Source organism: Sapajus apella, unplaced genomic scaffold, assembly GCF_009761245.1.
Source record: "Sapajus apella isolate SASKATOON/1434 unplaced genomic scaffold, GSC_monkey_1.0 scaffold1, whole genome shotgun sequence".
NCBI lineage: Eukaryota > Metazoa > Chordata > Mammalia > Primates > Cebidae > Sapajus > Sapajus apella.
The window spans coordinates 58,486,658-58,508,878 of record NW_022436941.1 but is presented as its reverse complement, the minus strand read 5'-3'; the positions used below and the strand labels follow the sequence as shown (position 1 = coordinate 58,508,878).

The window sequence follows — 22,221 nt, the reverse complement described above, 5'->3', positions numbered from 1 at the left end:
CCAAGAAAAAGTGTCAACCTCATCGGCCACTTCAATATGAGAAAATAATCTGCTATGAATAAATTTTTTTTTTTTTTTTTTTTTATTTGAGATGAAGTTTCGCTCTTGTTGCCCAGACTGGAATGCAATCGCTCACCCTTGGCTCACTGCAACACCTGCCTCCCGGGTTCAAGGAATTCTCCTGCCTTAGCCTCCCAAGTAGCTGGGATTATAGGCATGGGCCACCATGCCTGGTTAATTTTTGTGTTTTCAGGAGAGACAGGGTTTTACCATGTTGGTCGGGCGGGTCTCAAACTCCTGACCTCAGGTGATCCACCCGCCTTGGCCTCCCAAAGTGCTGGGATTAAAGGCATTACCTACCATGCCCAGCCCTCTCCCAAATTTGTAAGTTGAAATGAAGGGTTGAGTTTTTAAATAAATTCCTGATTTGAGGGTGTGGGCATCGCCAGTTTGATGGTATCTGGAGATGGGGTCTTTGGGAAATACTTAGGTGTAGAAGAGATCATGAAAATAGAACCCTCATGATGGAACTAGTTCTCATAAGAAAAGACACAAACAGCTTGCTCTCCCCAATATATAAGGACACACTGAGAAGGCGTCTGTCTACAAGTCAGGAAGACAGCCCTCACCAGAAATTGATCATGCTAGTTTGTACTTCTAGACTCTAGAACTGTGGAAAATAAACTTCTGTTGTTTAAGCCATCTATTCTATGGTATTTTGTTATGGCATCCCAAGTCATTATAGAATCATACTTACAGTTGGAGATTCCACACACTGGTTCCAATTCCAGTTGGACTCAATAGTATTATATTTAAGTTAAATTACACTACTGCTGATTTTGAAGGGTTTTTTTAAAGTGCTACCTTCCAGAAAATTTTAGAAAATGTAAAAATAAAAAGGAAGCATGAAATCATAAACAGGCCTACTGAAATGCATCACATCAAGCCAGTAAAAATAGAATAAAGGATACTTACCACCACCAAGAATGTAAGAATCCTGGTGGTTCCCCCAATGTGATGTTTTTTTCCCATCTTATCTAAAATGAATAAAAGAGATATTAAATACTTTCCTAATAATACTTTTTTCCACACATATACAAAGTAATAATACTCCCATTTAAAATACTATGGTAAAAATATTTGAATTTTTCATCAATCTCATAGTATTCTTTACCCAAGTTTTACAAGTACTCATTTTACATCGTAATTTGTTGACTGGATTAGTCTGAGAGAGATGTCACCATTATTTTCCTGAATTTGCTTCATACTGTGACAGTTATTAAGCTCTAGTCTTTCAGTTTCAAATCCATCTTTCTGTGGTCTTTCAGATGCTGAAACTGGGGATTCATATACTACCTTTGTCCTTCATTAAATCGCTTCCTGTTAGGTCCCATAAACTAAGAGAGGCTCTAGAAGGAGACTGGAAGTAAGAGGGGAGAATGGATTTGCTTCCTGTTAGCTTACTATTCCTGTCGGGGTGACCCCAGCAAGCAGTTTATTCAGCGATAATAGCTGTGACAATAGCTGGTTCCATTCTAGCTTTATCCCACACAACTAGAACTAGTCCCTTCATGCCCCTCAGAAGTCCCTTCGTGTCCCAGCACAGCTGTGCAGTACCTCTCTTCAGAGGTTAAAGGCAAATGTGAGCTCTTCCAGTAACAGCAGTCCCACAGCACCCTCTCCTTAGAGGTCTAAGATTCAGCTCTCTGAGGTTCCTCCTCCAATATTTTTGATAACCACAAGCTCAAGCTCTTTTGGTGCCTCAGCCCTAGTGATTGCTCACTGCATTTACTGATTTTATGTGTGCTGTTGTTGCTTTCTTTCAAAACTGTTTAGCTATTTCCCCATATTACATTCCCTCTTGAAATAGCGTGCTTTTAATCAGTGTGGCTGTATTCTGATTGATACAGCATTTCAAATGCCTTCTCACAAGGTAAAAATATTAAAAATATCTCCATTTTAAGAAGAATGGGATATGGGCATAAACTTTAACTTTGCTACATACTAGCTGTGTGAAGTTGGGAAAGTTTCTTAAGTCTTCTGTGCCTCAGTTTCCTCAACTACAAAACGGGGTTAATTATAGTCACCTCTCTCACAAAGTTGTTATGAGGAATAAACTGGTTAGTACATGAAAATCACTTGAAAGAGTAACTGATGGGCCAGTCATGGTGGCTCACACCTGTAATCCCAGCTACTCTGGAAACTGAGACAGGAGAATCACTTGAACCTGGGAGGTGGAGGTTGCAGTGAGCCGAGATCATGCCACTGCTCTCCAGCCTGACATAGCAAGACTCCATCTCGGAAAAAAAAGAGTAACTGATCTGTAGTAAGTGCCTCGTAGCTGTTAGGTGCTATATTTTTTTTTCCTTTACCTAGGAGGCTATCCCTGTAAAAATTTATTACATCATCATTGTCACTGGAACTCACAAAATTCCAGTGATATTCCATATAAAAATATTCAAAGTATTTAGGGTTGTGCCAAATTTTAACTTACTAATCAGGATAGTTTTCATCTTGCTGGAAACCATACATGTAACTAGGCAAAAAAAAAAACAATCAGAGTTGGAACTAAGGAACAATTGTCTATGCTTCTAGCATAAATTGAAAAAAGTAAAAATGAATCATTTAAACAGAAAATTAAGCTTCTATTTATTTTAAATCATTTCAGAATTAGTGTCCTGTCACACTGAGTTATCATGTATACCAAATTCAGCTGACCACTAGAGTCTCATTTTAAAGGTAACTCAATTTTTGAGGTTTTTTCTTTTCTTTCTTGCTGTTTCTTTTATTGAATCAGAAGGTATCTCAGGATCTTAAGGCACATCAAAACCACCATTACTACCATAATATGAACACATCCTTTATCAACACTGACCCGGAAACTTTTAAGAGATTAGGCTTAATACACTGACTTCAAATTATACCTTATGGGTTAGGTTTTAAATAAATTCTTGATTTGAAGGGGTGGGCATAAGAAGACATAAGTCTTTCATAAAATGAGAGTTTTTAAAAGATGCTGATATTAACTTTCTAATTGTTTACATTTCTGATGAGTTGGAGTTTACTATAATAAAAATTTAAAACAAGATCAGTATCTCTAAAAAAGTAAAAGATCTAACTAAATACTTTTGGATGAGTGTCTGGATGAGTATTCATACTTTTTAAAGCACTGCATAGCAGTAAACACAAAAGACAGAAATCCCTTCCTTCAGGGAGATTACACCTTAGTGTAATCTCCCTGAAGATAGACCATGAACAAAGAAACAAACAAAAAAGTAAATTGTGTTTATATGAGAAGGTGACAAATGCAGCGAAGGAAAACTAAGCAGAGAAGGGGAATAGAAAGAGCAGGAAAACAGTGCAGTGGATTTACAATTTTAAATAAGGAGATCCAGAAAGACCTCAAAAAAAAAAAAAAAAACTATGTTTAAGCATATGCCTTAGTTTTTTAGTTTAAATAACAAAATTATGTAACAGTACCCCAATCAGTAAAATATGCCCAGTACCCTTAACACTACTAAGAAGTGAACAACTGTAATTATAGATTTCAAAAAAATTCAAAGAATTCTTTCCATCATCTACTATGTAAGAAGTTAGGAATTCTTATCCCAAAAGGACTTTTTAAAAGTTTTAAAACAGGAACTCAGAAAGTGATACTAAATGTAGAAATAACCAAAATTCCTCTTTAATGAAAAGTTAAAAAACATTAAGTGCCATTAAAATCACCGAAATTAGTTGCATTTTAGAGTTCTCAAGTATAAATATATGGGAACCCTGAAGTAAAACAAGTAATTTGTTCTCATAAAATAAATTTTCTGAAGATTAGAAATGTGGCCAAGCATAGTGGCTCACACCTGTAATCCCAGCACTCTGGGAGGCAAAGGCAGGTGGATGACTTGAGGTCAGGAGTTCAAGACCAGCCTGGCCAACATGGTGAAACCTCATCTCTACTGAAAATACAAAAATTAGCCAGGCATGGTGGCATGTACCTGTAATCCTAGCTACTCAGGAGGCTGAGGCAGAAGAATCACTCAACCCCGGGAGGCAGAGATTGCAGTGAGCCGAGATCACACCACTGCACTCCAGCCTGAGCGACAAAGTGAGACTCCATCTCAAAACAAAAAAAAAGAAAGAAAGAAATGTAACAGCCATTTTTAAGAGCTAAAAGGAAAAATTCCAGGAAATAATCAACTTGAAGTTAGAAAAACTACATATGAACAATAAACCAGAACACATCATATAAATGTAAGCCGAATCCTAATTTTAATTATCCTAAGTGGTAAAACAAATAATGCGTATATCTATGCCACCTTCTATCTGACAATTTCAGTTCATCAACATTTTATTTTAGTTTGTAAAAAATAAGAAATAGTATTTAATGAGACTTATGAGAAGCAAAACTCTGATGTCCTGCTAAAATTACAATTTAGTCAAAAACCTATGTCTCATCCTTCTCTCAATCTTTTCTCTTACCACTTTTTCACTAGTTGGTATCCTCTTGAAAGAACATAAGAATAAAACCTCACCAGTGTACCCAGATACACTAATATTCCTAATCACTGGAACCATGCTAATCATATGACCCACAAATTTTTCAAAGTATTGTCCTTATGTTTCATCTCAGTTCATCTTGACTTTACATAATATGACTGAAATAAAGCAGATTTTACTATACTCAGTTAAAAGAAGAATCTGACATAACTTATGGAATAAAGTGGCCTAACTGGGTTTCAATGCTAGGATGTGCTGGAGGTAGGATTAATTAGATTCCCAGTCTATGAGACCCACTTCACCTCACCCTTTCTAAGCAGCCTCCCCTCACACACTTCCACAACTTCCCAGCCAATCTCCAGCTATCTCGGGAGATAAAATACTACAGGAAACTAACTATATGGCTTATATTTGATATGATCTTTTATGAGAAGAAGGCTGAGGTAATGCATTTATATTTTAAACAGTTTTACATCTTATTATTCCTCAGAGAAACTAAAAAAGCATCACATATATCATCATTTTATCCTCACAACACTTTTTACTACATAGTATCCATCTTTCTCTCCTTAAATTGCAAGTCTGTGCCAGAAGCAGGTAAAACTTCAGTCCATCATACTGAAGTTAACATAAAATCCACCCTTTTAAAGTTACTGAATGAACCACACTTAAAGCTATGTTTTAGGTATGTCTATGTTTAGAAGAGATGGCCTATGTTTACATAGCGAATATTGCTAAGTCCAAATGGATCACTATTCTAGATATTACTTGTTTATTAAAAGCATCAAATGGTACTCAAGAAGAGCCAAAATAGAATCCTTGTAGAAAACTAAACCACGTTCATTGTAGCATTGTTAGAAAGAAATGAAAATTAGAAACAACCTGAGAAACGCTAGTAGTGATTATAAAATAAATTTTGATACATACTACAGAACAGTGTGTTATCATTAAAAATAATGAAATATAGCTACTTGGAAAGAGAACCAAGCTCTACTAGTTTTTCAAGACGGAAATTTGTAAGGTTGGAGAACATTATGTATAACATAAAACCTTTCTGCTTGGAAAAAAAACTATGCATACATACATATGTGTGCTTGTAGGCATGTGTGTGTGTGTGTGTTTTTTTTTTAATCACATCAAATGATTTTAAAATCACTATTATCTGGAAAACGGAAAAAGAGGACTTTCATTTTAAATTATATTCTATGTAGTTTAATTTCGTTTTTTAGCAAATATAAATTAATGATGGGTAGTGTTGTGGAATGGCCAGAAAACAGTCCTAAATGTCAGTAGTCATGTTAAAAACAAATTTTCTTCTGTTTCTGAAGAGGTATTTTCTGTTGTATTGAGTTTCTTGGGCTTCAGGCTTACTTAGGTTTTGGGCGGCATCTTTGGAACGTTTTCTCTTTATTCCGTTTTTTCTTCTTCAGTTATGCCAGAATCAATGTGTATCTCCCTAGTCCTAAGGCTTTTTTTCTGCTTAATTATCTACCTTGCTTCCTTCTGTCATTTGACCAGCTAGGTGCTATATTCCTATATTCTCCTGTAACTTTCATGTAAATCTCAAGGCCCACTCCTAATGCCATATTCTGCATTTGATGGCCTTGTCTACTAATATATTTTTATCATATGATCTAACTTTTTCAGTATTTCTTTATAAATGTAAAACAAACATTGAATCATGAACAAAAGGTTTATCAAAAGGGATAAGACATGCCTTATGGTTTAATTATAAAATATATACTATCTGATGGGGACTGGAAGTACCTAAATGTCTATCAGTAGAGGGCTGGTGAACTACATCATGGCACATTTCACAGAATAAAATATGCTACAACCATAAAAAGAGAATTACGACATTTTATGAAACAATATAACACAATTTCCAAAATCTAACAAGTGAAACAAAAATTAAAGCACAGAATGGTGGATTATAAGATAACATTTGTACAAAAAAGAAAAAATGATATAGAAATACATACATAAATGTATACAAGTACACACACACACACACACACACACACACACACACACTTGCTTAATTTTTCATTATACTGGTCATTTACCTATTATCTCTCAGGCTACACCCACCCGTCTATACTCCATTCTATGCTTGGGGGTGGGATTCCGAAAATTACATTTCCTAGCCTCCTTGCCATTTGGCTTCCTGTTAAGTTCTGCCATCAGGAGACACTTCACTCAAAAAGTGAAGCAGGGGTAGAACAATTCTGGATGACAGCAGTACCTTTTTAGGGGTTCTAGTCTTGTCAATGTGAGACCTCTTCAGCAGATCCAGACCCACTTCCACAGCATCTCCAACAACACAGCAGCAGGTTTGAAGGTCATGGGCTCCAAACTTTTCATAGTACCCATAAATCCTTCATAATTTTTAATTTAAGCCAATATTCAAAAAATAACTTTTTTTTTTTTCTGATGGGTTCTTGCTCTGTCGCCAGGCTGGAGTGCAGTGAAATCTTGGCTCACTGCAACTTCTGTCTTCCAGGTTCAAGCGATTCCCCTGCCTCAGCCTCCTGAGTAGCTGGGACTACAGGCGGGTACCACCACACCTGGCTGATTTTTTTGTATTTTAGTAGAAATGGGGTTTCACCGTGGTCACGATGGTCTTGATCGCCTGACCTCATGATCTGCCCGCCTCGGCCTCCCAAAGCACTAGCGTTACAGGTGTGAGCCACAGTGCCCAGTCCTCAAAAAACAATTTTTAATACCATAAAATAACACTAATTCCTGTCTTAAGAAAATAACCTGTATAACTATGTATAAGTTTGTTTCTAAATTCCTGAGATGTCTAATTTAGATAAAAGCTACTGTTCCCACCAATTTTCTAAAATCTCTTGTATATCTATATACTAAACTCAATGTAAAAAAAAAATTGAAATTGAAGTAAAAATGTTTACATTTTAATGCAAAAAATTAAAGGCAATAGATGTTTAACAGGAAGAAAAAGCTGACTATACTTTGAAGCAGATAATCTAAAACTGTGCTGTTCAACATGATACCCAATAGTCACATGTGGCTATTTCAGTTTAAAATTAACTGAATGTTCCTCGGGGCTGCACTAGCCATATTTAAAGTGCTCAATAGTGACACATAACTAGCAGCTACCTTATTAGATAACAAAGATTAGAGACCATTTCCATAATCAAAACAAGTTTCATTGAACAGTGCTGCGTTCTTTTAGAAGGAAGAAGTCTTCCTAAAGAGGACTACCTTTTATTGGGAAAACTCCTTAATGGATCCTTTCTATTTTTGTTTTTATTGTTTGATGTAAAAAGACAGAGGCCCCTAGGAATGATGCAAAATGAGGAATGCAGAGAGGAAAACAAATACCTGACTTTCTATGTAATAAGAATTTAGGAAGTTGCTAATGGTCTCTTGGGAAGATGTTTGGGGGTCTGGGAGAATTCAGAAAGGAAAAATGAGAGAGGTTATGAGAAGTAAACAAGATAGAAAGCAAAAGCATGCTAAGGAAAGCAGCTAGTGAAAAATTCCCTGTGGCAAGGAGACCAAATAATTTAAGGTAACCTATGTCTAGTATTCAATTTAATGTTGGTGCTGATATTGTACAATGCTTAATCTTTTTGGTTATCCCTCAACCTTAAGTAAGACTCATACAAAAGAGCAATGAGTTAGTAGACCTCTCAAGCCATGAGAAAAACAGAACACTTCAGACACACAAAAGGGATCGCTCATAAGAGGGAGAATCAGAGTGTGGCTATAATCACTCAACAGGAGCAAGAAATTACAGCACAAAAACCCTAAGCACCCAATAAAGGCTCACAGATACCGGAGAAGACTTAGAACAACCTACACATTAGGGATTAGAGCTGAAGCCATTTTGATAGAAAGGGTAATACCAGACAGTAGGATTATGGGCCATCCAAGTGGCAGACACTTGGAATACACATGTACGCATCAGGCATATGTTTATGCCTCTGTTTTTTTAAATAAGAAACTATAGAAGATAGAAAAACGTTTGCCAAGATTTTTAAAAATAACACTTTTGAGCATTTACTATATACCACACACTATTATAAGCAATGTACATATACTAACTCATTTAAACCACAGCATAATTAAAGTACTGTTACAATTATCATCATTTTATAACTAAGAAACTGAGAAAGTAAATAAAAGGTAGAACGTAATTTAAACCCAGGATGTTTGGCCTAAAGCAAATTGCTTTTACCTCCTGTATTGTACTGCCTCAAAATCAAAGTTCAAGAGACTGGTTAGGAAATACTAATTAATATTTTCTCTCTTCACATAGGTAAAAGACAAACAGTGAGAACAGAATTTTGGAGTCTATGATGCTCAATAATTTAGCAATCCTAATAAAATCGAAAGAAGGAATCCCTTAGATGTTTTTAAACCTCTATTTCAGGCTAACTTGTTTTTAAACCTCTATTTCAGACTAACTTATGACAAGGGATAGTTATAAACAATGCAAAAATTTTAAAGGGAAAAAATCTAGAATCTTTACAAAACTCTAATTCTTAATTTCGTTTGTTAAGGATATTGAGCCTCATTCTGAGACATGAATACCATGCAAAATTTTAAGGAAGAGCAGCTATTATCTTTTTATAATGAAATGATACAACCAGAAAAAGGATAGCTTTTAATGAATCTAAAGTAACAGAAGTTAATGTAGAATTGGAAAGAAGATTCCTTAGCATTCTGTTTGTAATTATTAAATGTTGAAAAATAACAAAGATAAAGCAGAGAAAGGGCATTGTATTGAGAATATTTCTAAATAATATTCCATTTTCTCCCCTTAAAATGAATAGCCACATAAACTATATTTTGGATTCTGGTAATGGTTTAAAATCTATCATGAATCAGAGGCCACACTGAGCTAGTTGGCACAAACTAGTTAGAGAAATGTTTTGATTTCTATTGTTAGGCATTTTTTCATTTAATTAAGAAAAAAATGACTGGGTTAATAAGTATACCCCACTTTTCTGACTGATAACAAAATCCATCAAGAGCAGTCTAATTTCTGATAGCCCAGGTCACGGGCATTTTTAGAAAATCAAGATTGGGCAGCTGAGATACTCATCTTGCTTGTTCAGATGACGCCTGGAGTTCTAGTTGGCCTTCTCACAACTTCACTCAAAAGAACAAGCCTATACTAATGACAGAAGTGACCCAGCACAGTAAAACCTAATTGAGAAGAGCTCATTAACATCACGGTCATTTGTAGCCCCATCCATCCAGAGGGGGAATGTCAAATTTAGAAGAAGTAGTCTACTTTGTCTTGAACCAGGGTGAGAACATTGAATAATGTTATAATTGATAATAATTGGTACCATTTCAATCATTTCCTTTTTATTATAATAACCAACTCAAATAAGTTGGTTTCCCTATTTTACATTCCTGTAAAGCTATTTTGATTTAGGTAAAAACCTGAGGGTAGACTAGAAAGGATTTCTAGTCTTCAGGTAAGACTGTTTTCTTACTACTCAGGCTACTTAAGAAGTCATTCTAAATAAGCAGCCTTAATTAAGTTTTCCACCTGAGTCAAGAGAAACTCAAAGAGAAAGCAACCCTACACAGGTTACGGAGCTCTAAAATATTACATTCTCCTTTTTTTACCACCGATGGAGAGGGGGGAAAGGCACCAAGACAGCAGAGTACAAACCTAATGATGTCATTTTCTTTTTTTAACTTTAAAACCTTCAAAGGCTCCCTTTTGCCAAAGATAAAATCCAACTTCCTGGCATGTATGCAAAAGTATTCATGCACAGGTCCCTGTAGAACATACTGGCAGCTCAGATGAAACCCTGGGAAAACCTTTCTAGGAAAAGCTCTTTCTAAGGTAAAGAGGGGAGGAGAGTTTAGGCAGATGGAATATGCCATTGAGTAAATAGCCCAGATGACAGAAGCCCCATGGTATACAGGGAGACCAGGCAGCTAGATACTGTGGAACGTAAAATGTGAGGGAAGAAATGGCAAACTATTGTAATTTAACCAAATGAAATTATCAAGAACTCTAGGACATACTCAGCAATGGCTTATCACAAATCTATCTCCAGGCTTCCATCTTTTAAGTTCAGATAATTTAAAATAATGTATTTTCTCTTTCCTTTATTTTTAATAACTGTGCAAATAATATATGTATTTCTTGTTTAAAAGAATTCTACAACTAAGGATAAAATCCCTTTGATCCCTTTAATGCCCCCACTCCCAGAAAAAAACTAGTCTGGCATGTATATTCATTCAGAACTTTTATTATACTTTACATTCATAAATATGTACCCACAAAAATATACAGCATTACTTTATGATCTAGGGTTTCCAGATACATGGCATAATTTGGCTTCCTTCTTTTACTAGACAATGTTTTGGGAGTCTATCTACATAAGTCCAAATAGATCTAACATTATTTTATATTATGAAAAACTTACAGCTCAATTAATTTAGCCATTACCCTACATTGGTTATTTAGGTATTGAGAATGAATTTTTACAGTGCCATTTAGAGTTTGGCAACCTAGAAAGTAAAGAATAGTTCTGAAAAATCACATACACTCATCTCCAAAGTCCAGAAATAATGTGTCTTCTTGGTGATAACAGTTTTCTGTTTAACTGACACCTCTTTTGAAAGTGATGGAGACTAATAATTCAGAGAAATCCTCAAGTTTTGTATTCTAAATGCAGCTAGAGAAAATAAAATAATGATAAATGCTTGTCAATATGTGTGAATCTCTTCTGAAAGTCCAATTTCATTTCCACGAAATAGTCCTAGAAATTCTGTATATACATTTTCCACTGAGCGCAAAGCCTAGGAGTCTAGTATCTAGTTATTTGCTCAAGCCACATAATCTATTTGAATCCAAATACCTGAAATTCCTTGAATAAGTTAGCAAAAGTTTTTTTTAAGGAGGTTTAATAATCACTATATCTAATATCTTATAATATTGATAAGAAAATAAAGTTTTGGGAACCCCTGAGAATTAAGTAAAGTGAGCCAATTTGAAATGGTCCTTGATACAAGGAAAGAGATCATTAAATTCTTTCATTAAGTTCCTACTGCAATAAAACAAAAATTTTAAATTTCCATAGTCCACTATAGATTCTTTCAAATACTCTGTAAGTTGACAGTGGTTAAGAATACAAAAAGACATCCTTTTTGCAATCTCAATCACTTCTATAATATCAGTGAATGTGACTTAGAACGGTCATAGCCCTAAGTCTTCTAATTAATGATTTAATTAAACATAGATACAACAAATTTTTGTTTTGATTTGAATAAAGTTTTGATATCAAAATTTTATCATACTGCATATATTCCTTCTATAGTAAAACAAGTAAGTTCTTACATGTTCTAACCAAACCTCTCTAAAATTCCTTATCTGCAAATAAGCCCTACAAATTTACATATACTAATTAATTAGAAATAAGACTGGGGGTTGTGTGCGTTTGTTTACTTTTGAGGAGCCGCTGAATCGCAAGAAGGCTATACTTCAGGCAGGGAACTACTGGCAATGAGTTGTCTGTTGTGCTCCTGATGTGCTGGGGACCAAGCTGGTGAGATCACCAGAGATGATATAATTTCAAGCAGCACTGTCCAACAGAAATAGGAACATGAGCCACAAATAAGAGCCACATGTAGAATTTAAAATTTTTTTATTTTGTAATTTTTATGCGTACATAGTAGTACATATATTTATGGGGTACATATTTTGATACAGGAATATAATGTGCTATCATCTAATTTAAAGCTTTTAATAGTCACATTTAAAAAGAAAAGGTAAAGTTAATTTAGCAATATATTTTATTTTACCTAATATAGGCAAAATATTATCACTTCAATGACCAAAATTTTTAAATTATTAATGATATTTTATATGCTTTTGTTCACACTGTCTTCAAAATGGAGTGTGTACTTCACACATATAGCACTTCTTAATTGGATTAGTCATATTTCAAATGCTCAAAAATCCATATATGGCTAGTGTTTATCACATTAGACATCACAGATATAGAGGAAAAACCAAAACATGGAATTAACATAGACCTGAGTCTGAATTCTAGTTTCATACTAACAAAGCTCTGTGACCATGAGCCAGTTATATAAACACTTTGGGCCGTGTTGTTCTCATCAGTAAAACAGAAATAATATAACTTGCTTTGCAAATTTCTTATAAGAATCAGAGCTAATATATGTAAAATACCTTGGCAGATTGTGTGCCTGGCACATAACAGAGCTCAATAAAATCCTCATCATCCTCATAACAGGAGACAAAGAAGAACCATTGTAAGAAAGGTCAAATCCCAATCAACCTAGGTGCCTATCAGTGGTGGATCAGAGGAAGATGGGGTACATATAGACCATGGAATACTACTCAGACTAAAAAATGAAATCATGTCTTTTTGAGCAAGATGGATCAAGCTGGAGGCCATAACACTAAACAAATTAACACAGGAACAGAAAACCAAATACTGCACATTCTCACTTCTAAGTGGGAGCAAAACATTGAGCACACATGGACATAAACATGAGAACACCAGACACTACAGACTACAGGTGAGAGGGAGGGAGGGGAGCATGGATGGCAAACTACGTATCAGCTGCTATGCTTACTACCTGATGAGATGATCTACACCCCAAACCTCAACAGCACGTAATATGCCCATGTAACAAACCTGCACTTGTATGTACCCCCTTATCTGAAATAAAAGTTGAAATTTTTTAAAGAAAGAAAGAAAGTGAAGGTGGAGAAGAGAAAGAGAACTTGAAATAAGGTTATCAAAATGTTTTCTAACTAAAATCGGCTATTATCCATACAAAAGGAAAACGAACAAAACCCACATTTTCCAAAATTATGATATCGTCAGAACTAGAGATATGGTGGAGGGTTTATAACTCTGACAAATTTTTTAAAGCAAATTTTAAAATTTTGCTTTCTTGATTATGGTTGCCATGCTAATATTACTTTCCATTTCTAAAAGGAGAAAATGGCTGGCAAGTTGACTAGAAGGTTTACTGGCACAGAAGTGGCATTTTGGGATAAAAATGTTTATACATAATCAACTTTACTATGTATACTGATAATTGAGAATTCACTATATAATACATAACAATAAAACTTTTTTCAAATAATTGTTATAGTATGTTTTTCATTCATTTATATAAGACCAAAATGCAATACAGAAAATATATACAACGTACCTCTGATAAAAATGTTTGGGCTGATTTCTGAGCTCCTACATGGAGCAGATATTCATATACGTAGAGTGCTAACCTGGAAAACAAATAAAATATTTATTGAGAAGAAGAATATTAAAATTCATTCTTTAAATAATGTACATATTGGCAGGGCACGGTGGCTCATGCCTGTAATCCTTGCACTTTGGAAGGCTGAGGTGGGTGGATCACGAGGGTCAGGAGTTCAAGACCAGCCTGGCTGACATGGTGAAACCCCATCTCTACTAAAAACACAAAAATTAGCTGGGTGTGGTGGCGGGAGCCTGTAATCCCTCCCACTTGGGAGGCTGAGGCAGGAGAATTGTTTGAACCCAGAGGCAGAAGCTGCAGGTGAACCAAGATGGTGCCATTGCACTCCAGCCTGGGTGACGGGGCAAGACTCCATCTCAAAAAAAAAAAAAAAATGCACATATGTTCTTTCCATTGCTGAAATATTTTACACACTAACAGTGACCAAAAATAAATCCTTCCCATACCATTTCAACAGGAATTATTAATAATACATGTATGTTCAGAAAGAACTTAAACTAATTAAAAATAGCACATGAAGAAAAAGACAAATATATCTTTTCTTGGCAAGAAATATATAGAGATTTTTTCTTGAATCATCTCGCTTATCAGCTCATTCCCTTTGCTATATCTACTATTAATAATCTTTAAATTCCATTTGAAGGCATAATTACCTTTCATTAGTAAAAGGAATAAATTAAGTTAGTGGACTTTCCCAACACTTTATGTCTGTCCTTCAATCTGTTTGGCGAATGTTAAATTCTAGCTGTTTGTAGAACCATATGCCAAAACTTGTGTTGAATATCCATTTTAATATTTGCTCAGCAATTTCTCCTTATTTTTTAGATTTGTTAAACCAGTAATACTTTAGTTTATAAGGCATTCAAATTGAGAGCAAACTACAGCATTATGTAAACTTTAAAGATATCAGATCGTATTAAGCATATGGGAGCTTACAGTTTAAAGGTTAACAAAATTATGTATACATTTATAGCTCAAATATAGAATATTGAATGTGTTGTATACACAAACTACTCTCATTATCTTGTGGATTCAGAATTTTTAGGCTACACCATGTGGCTCAATTTCAGTTGAGCTGTTAACAAAATATTATTCATAAACCCAAATTAGTCTGAGGCAGTATTTTTAATGATATCTTGGACCAATGCCCAGATTGCTCACAACAGTTCAGTTTCTACTACACTATATTTACCAATATTAAGTCAGGTTTACAGTAAACAGTACAATGTAACAATAACCACAATTCTGTATAGTTGTACCACTTCTCTTGCCAAGCAAATTTTTGACTGTTAAAGATTGATGACATTTACAAAGATGAGTATTTTCTTTATTTTCATGAAAACACATCATGCATCTGTCATGAAAAGAGAAAGTGTGTACAAATTCAGTCGCTCTGTCCATTTAATTATTTCCCCATTACAAAGTTGCCAAACACTTAAAATAATAGTTATTCTGTAGCTACTAAGCACCTTGAGAGAGTAGACTTGTTAAAGTTACTCACAATTGACAGTTAGGATGAATGTAATTAAGAAACATCTCCTAACATATTCAAACTGAATGACACTTCCTAGATCAGTGCTTCTCAACTCTTTTTCCTACCCTAACACAATAAGGGATCTAGCAGGCTCCTTTCAGTAGCAGTATCTCCCTGTGTAAGTGTGGCTTATCACCCAAAGTACATCATAAGGGATACATCATAAGGAAATTGTAATATTTCTGTAGTTTCAAACAACCAATCCTGCTGGTGATTCTTACCACACATTATTCAAACACATACCCCATACCTTTTTCCCTCCACTAGTGACACTTAACTCTATCACATGATTCAGTGCCATGATGGCAAATTTTGTCTTGGAAAATGAGAATATTTGTAAAATCTTCTTGGATAGACTGTGGAGCCTCAAAATTCCCTGCCAGTGGCAGTCCTGTCCTACTGTCTGAGCAAAACATAGCCTCAGGTAACTTCATGTGGTTTAGAAACCTTGGGCCTAGAGCCAAACCAGTTGTTAGGAAAGCAATCCTGGCCTAAGTAAAAGGCTGAACAATAAAGGTGGTCCACCAAGGTTGGAGAGTTTGAAAGTGAGAGGCACAGTGAATGACGCAGGGACATCATGACAGGCCTGGTAGGGAGAGAGCAGATCTCAGAACAGTAAAGGCCAGAGTACATCTGTGGCTGTGTCCTTTCAATAAACCCCATTCCTTCAAGGTAAGTGAGTTACTTCCTTGTAATGTCTTCTTTTTCATATTAATGGGGGTAATATATTTCTTCTAAGTTTTCCTTACCTAAGTAACAAAACGGATAAACTTTACAAGTAAAATTAAAAGTGATAGTTCCCACCTTCTCTCAAAGTCTAAAACAGTGATTCAAAAAAATATATTGGAAGGGACTGACAAAAATGGGGGGTAAGGGTTTCTACTGGAGATTTTCAAGTATCTTCCAAGGGTGTGAGCCCATCTTCCTACCATTAGAATCTGTGCTGTAGCAGCTCATTGTTACCAAGAGGGTAATGAAGTGGGACTAGGCTGAGAAAACCTCTCTATAATGGTATCTCATATATTCATGTTCTGCAATCTCCTTTGAACAAAATTAATGCTTCTCAGGCAATCAGAATCTATGTTCCAAAAACAGTGTCAGAGAGCAATGCGTGGGTGAACAACTAATTAACTCTACTGCCATGATGACTCCATAATACAGGATCAGCAATCTCCATTTTTTTAAAAATTTTCATAGGTTTTTGGGGAACAGGCAGTGTTTGGTTACATGAGTAAGTTCTTTAGTGATGATCTGCGAGATTTTGGTGCATGCATTACCCGAACAGTATCTACTGCATCCAATTTGTAGTCTTTTATCCCTTAACCCCCTCCCACCCTTTCCCCCAAGTCCCCAAGTCCATTGTATCATTCTTTTTTTATTATTATTATACTTTAAGTTCTGGGATACATGTGTTGAACATGCAGGTTACATAGGTATACACATGCCATGGTGGTTTGCTGCACCCATCAACCCATCATCTACATTAGGTATTTCTCCTAATCCTATCCCTCTTCTAGCCCTTCAACCCTGACAGGTCCTGGTATGTGATGTTCTGTGTGTTCTCATTGTTTGACTCCCACTTATGAGTGAGAACATGAGGTGTTTGGTTTTCTGTTCCTGTGTTAGTTTGCTGAGAATGATGGTTTCCAGCTTCATCCATGTCCCTGCAAATGACATGAACTCATCCCTTTATATGGCTGCATAGTATTCTATGGCGTATATGTGCCACATTTTCTTTATTCAGTCTATCTTTGATGGGCATTTGGGTTGGTCCAAGTCTTTGCTTTGTGAATAGTGCTGCAATAAACATACATGTGCATGTGTCTTTACAGTAGAATGATTTATAATCCTTTAAGCACATACCCAATAATGGGATTGCTGGGTCAAATGACATTTCTGATTCTAGATTCTTGAGGAATCGCCACACTGTCTTCCACAATGGTTGAAGTAATTTACACTCCCACCAACAGTGTAAGAGCATTCTATTTCTCCACATCCTCTCCAGTATCTGTTGTTTACTGACTTTTTAATGATTGCCATTCTAACTGGTGTGAGATAGTGTCTCGTTGTGGTTTTGATTGGCATTTCTCTAACGACCAGCGATGATGAGCTTTTTCTCATATGTTTGTTGGCCACACAAAAAAACTTCTGTTGAGAAGTGTCTGTTCATATCCTTCACCCATCTTTTGATGGGGTTCTTTCTTTCTTGTAAATTTGTTTAAGTTCCTTGTAGATTCTAGATATTAGTCCTTCATTAGATGGATAGAACCAATCTCCAATATTTTAATTATCACCTCTGTGCATAGGATTTTCCAAAGCTATCTCTGTAGCGCTATCCTCTGTCCCAAGTTCCAAACCTGCTTCTCCAAACTAAACTGTTTGAAGTTTGGTGTTTTTTGTTTTGTTTTGTTTTTTTGAGATGGGGTCTTGCTCTATCATCTGGCTGGAGTGCACTGGTGTGATCATAGCCAACTTCCTCCCTGCCTCAACCTCTCAAGTAGCTTGAACTACAGGCACACACCACCACATTTGACTAATTTTTAATTTTTTTCTTTTTTGTAGAGACAGGGTCTTGCTATGCTGCCAACACTGGTCCCAAACTCCTGGACTCAAGAGTCCCTCCTGCCTAGGCTTCCCATTGTGCTGATATTACAGGCATGAGTGACTGGGCCTGGCCAGTTTGTTTCTAAAAATATGTTTCTCTCTTAAATTGACCACGTCTAAAGTTAAATTCACCTTCTCCATCTGTTTTCATAATACCTGCACTCACCTTGAATGGAATAGTTTCCTCATGTGTCAAGCGCGAGGAGTAATATTTTGCTTGTATTGTCAAAAGGATTAGAAAGCACAGTAAGTAATAACGATTGTTATAATTCTGGTCAATAATGAAATCATGTATTGGATTCTAAGGACACTATCTCTGCCACATTTGCCATTCCTTTCTTTCCTCCTTCCTGCTCTGGAAGAACCATCAGAAGTCACAGCAAGAGCAGGAGCTATCACATTTGCTGTAGCTTCAATTATATATACCATGTATTTCCCATTAGCTCCCCTACAAAAGGTCCACCAGAAATAAAAATCCAGAAAGTTCTGGGGGGAAAGCCCTGTAATAAAAGATGCTGTCTGAACACAAATGATTCTGGCAGTGAAGAGTGACACTTTCCATTCATGCAGGTAAATCACAGCTTGGTGTCTTGTCTAGTCATGTGAAATCACCAAACATAAGAAGGCAGCATTTTGAGGAGGACATAGTGGCTCACGCTTGGGAATAATCCCAGCACTTTGGAAGGCTGAGGCAGGAGGATAGCTTGAGCCCTGAAGGCTGAGGCAGGAGGATAGCCTGAGCCCTGGAGTTTGAGACAAGCCTGGGCAACAGAGCAATACCCCATCTCTAAAATATATATATAAATATATTTATTTATTTATTATATAATACGTATTTATATAATATGTATTTTTATGTATTTATTATATATATTTATAATATATATAATATATATATATTTATATTTAAAAAATTAGCCAAGTGTGATGGCACACACCTGCAGTCCCACTGATTTGGGAGGCTGAGGCAGGAGGATCACCTTAGCCCAGGAGTTCAAGGCTGCAATGAGCTATGACGGCATCATTGTCCTCCAATATAAACAACAAAGCCAGATCTTATGTCTTAATAAAAACATGAAAAGAAGGAAAAAGGCAACATTTGGATTACTGAACAGTGAAAATTTAAAGATAAATATTGAATACACAAATATTTAAACAGTAATACTTTCGAATTAACATTTTCCTTTTCCTTTCTATGATCTTTAAGAAATTTAAGTACTTTATTAAAATTCAGAGTGGCTATTCAGCACAGCAGCTTATGTGATCTAAATATATAGAAACAAATTAACAAATACAGTAAGAGTAAGCTGCAAAAAGTAGAACCAGTCTTTTTTTTTTTAAACATTGATTAATGAAAAAGCCTATCAATGATTCATAGATCATATATCTTTAAATTATCTTCATTTCATTCTAATTTTAAACTGGATTTCAATGACCAAGTCATCAAAATAATGACCAACAATTCTAGGGAGGGAGCCAAAGCCATAAATGCAAAATATATCTGCTACAGCTCAACACCTTCTTTACTCCTTGGTCACTACAGGCCCCTAATGTTTAAAAATAAGAACAAAGGTAGAGATTAAGATGGGAAGAACACAGAGAAGAGCCAAAGCCTGAGGTCATTATATAACAGCTACACATGTGATGCACAGTAGACTCACTGTCCCTCAACTACACACATGTGCACTCGCAACTGCAGTGGGAGACAGACTGGACACAATAACCAAGTGATAAAATTCCACAATTTGAATTTTATCAGTCTCCAGGTCTGACAGTAAAATCTCCTTCAACGAGGCTTCATGAATTCAGTATCGATAGTAATTTGGATTAGAATAGGTCTTCAGTTCAATCTTCTATTTTTTAGGAGTGGGAGGGCCCCACTTACTCTTTATTTTGCACATGATTCTAACAAAAGACAGTTTTTTAAATTAAAAAATATACAATTAGAAGGGAATTAAAGATATATTTTTAAAAAAATTTTTTGAGACAAAGACTCACTCTGTCGCCAGGCTGGAGTACAGTGGCATGGTCTCAGCTCACTGCAACCTCTGCCTCCTGCATTCAAGCGATTCTCCTGCCTCAGTCTCCCAAGCAGCTGGGACTATAGGTGCATGCCACCACGCCCAGCTAATTTTTGTATTTTTAGTAGAGGTGGGGTTTCACCATGTTGGCCAGGTTGGTCACCTCGATCTCTTGATCTCATGATCTGCCCACCTCAGCCTCCCAAAGTGCTGGGATTACAGGCATGAGCCATTGCGCCTGGCCAGATATATAAAAATTAAGAAATATTTAAAAGTGTTCAACTGCTGTCCCTACAAAAATAAAATTAAAAAGCAATAAAGAACTGAGAAAATAGGATCTGCAATCCTATTTAATATATACATATTTGTGTCAAGGCTAATATGTTTAATAATATGTTTAATATATAAAGAGTACAAATAAAATGACACGTCAGAATATGAAGACTTATGAAGATCTTAATTTTCAAATAATGACCAAGGTATGAAAATGAAGAATGGTTACATATAGTCAGAAAGTAACTCCAAAAAAAGAAGTTCAACCTCCTAGTGATAAAAAGAATTTTTAATTTTCACTAATGAATGTAGCAAAGACTTTAGAAACATTAAAGCATTCAGTGCCTATAAGAGTGAAATGTGGAAGTGTAAATGGTACAGTTTTTCAGGAAAATAACATGGTAATGTGAGAAAGTAATAAGTTTTTTTTAAAAAAGTGCAGACCAGTTTGTATAGTATGCTCTCAACTGTATTACAGAAATATTTTATGTACATACAAGCACTGGAACAAGTTGTTCTCGTGCTTCCCATGCTCATGGAATCACATGAGTTCAAATCGTATCTTTTATTACAGACCTTTTTTCCTAGAGACTGGGGGCCTAGAATAAGAGGGAGAATGTTTTACCTTATAACTTTTCTTCTGTTTGATTACTTCCCCTGAGCTTACATTTCCTATTTAGAAAGAAATAAACAAGCAATAAAAAATTAAATACTAAACCTTTACATCCTTTATATCCTAGCAATTTTTATTCTAAAATACTACTCTAAAGAATCAGAAAGTCAAACAATTTATAATGATGCTTGGGACAAAATTATAGCAGTGAAAAACTGTCAATCTAAGTATCTGAGAAAAGAGGAATAATTAGATTATGATATATACATGTGATGGGGAAATACATTTTTGCCAAATGTTTAATGATATGCTCATAATTCAATGTTAATATTAAAAACTCCCCAATTATATCCAGTGTGTGCAGGAAAAGAGTAGAAGGAAATAAGAGTTACAGCTACTGGTAGAAATATTAATAAAAGTAAGAAGTAACAGAAGTGAAACTAGTACGGCCAACTTGGAGCTGGACCAAACATCCCTGTGCCTCCCTCAGAAGGCCTGATTACAGTACTGTCCTCCAATCAACAATCATAACGGTAGCTTTGTGTCTCCAGTAAAAGAATGAACTTTGTGGCACTCTAAACAAATATCTAAAGTATTTGGCTATATAAAAAATATTAAAACTCCAGTATATGTTCTACAAATGTTTTTTCATAGTTTGTTGTCTGACTTAACTTTAATCAGGTTTTTTGAAGGGAAGGAGCATTTAGCTATTTAAAATAAAAGTTTGAGAACACAACAGCAACTTCATTTTTTAACTGATAAATATAAATTATATAAAGTTTTATTTGTCATATATTTGTAATATAAAACATGATATCTGGATACATGTATACACTGTGAAATGACTAAATCAAGCTAATTCACATATCCATTACCTCACATATTTATCTTTTCTGTGTGTGGTAGGAACACTTAAAATCTACTCTCTCAGCAACTTTCAAATACATAACACATTGTTATTAATACCTTTAGTCACCACATTACCACACTGTACAACAGATGTCCTGAATGTATTCCTACTATCTAACTAACTGAACTTTTGTTATTTTAGACCAACATCTCCCAAATCCTCCCTACTGCCAGCCCATGGTAACCGCCATTCTATGCTGCTTCCATGGATTCAATGTTTTTAGATTCTATACAGTTGGGCCTCGTATCTGTGAGTTCCACATGGTTGGATTCAACCAAGCTGGGATCAAAAATACAAGCATCCCACAGTATCCACAGGGATTGACTCTAATACCCCCATGGATACCAAAATCCACAGATGCTCAAGTACCTGATGTAAAATGGCATAGAATCTACATATAACCTACATGCATTCTCCTGTATATGTTAAATCATCTCTAGATTACTCTAATACCCAATACAATGTAAATGCTATGTAAATAGTTATACTGTATTTTTATGTTGTATTATTTTTTATT

The 22,221-nt window shown here is 35.4% G+C and overlaps 1 protein-coding gene across 6 annotated transcripts in view; it reads right to left on the bottom strand.

Moving 5' to 3' along the window:
* SSBP2 (single stranded DNA binding protein 2) overlaps positions 1–22,221 on the bottom strand; it is a 314,744-nt gene that overhangs the window by 205,135 nt on the left and 87,388 nt on the right. For all 6 annotated transcript variants that reach the window (XM_032276921.1, XM_032276946.1, XM_032276962.1 and 3 more), the window contains exons 2-3: positions 13,684–13,756; positions 976–1,037 (exon numbers count right to left, since the gene is read on the bottom strand). In XM_032276921.1, the coding sequence (XP_032132812.1) occupies positions 976–1,037; positions 13,684–13,756 (135 nt within the window). The remainder of the gene's footprint in view (positions 1–975; positions 1,038–13,683; positions 13,757–22,221) is intronic.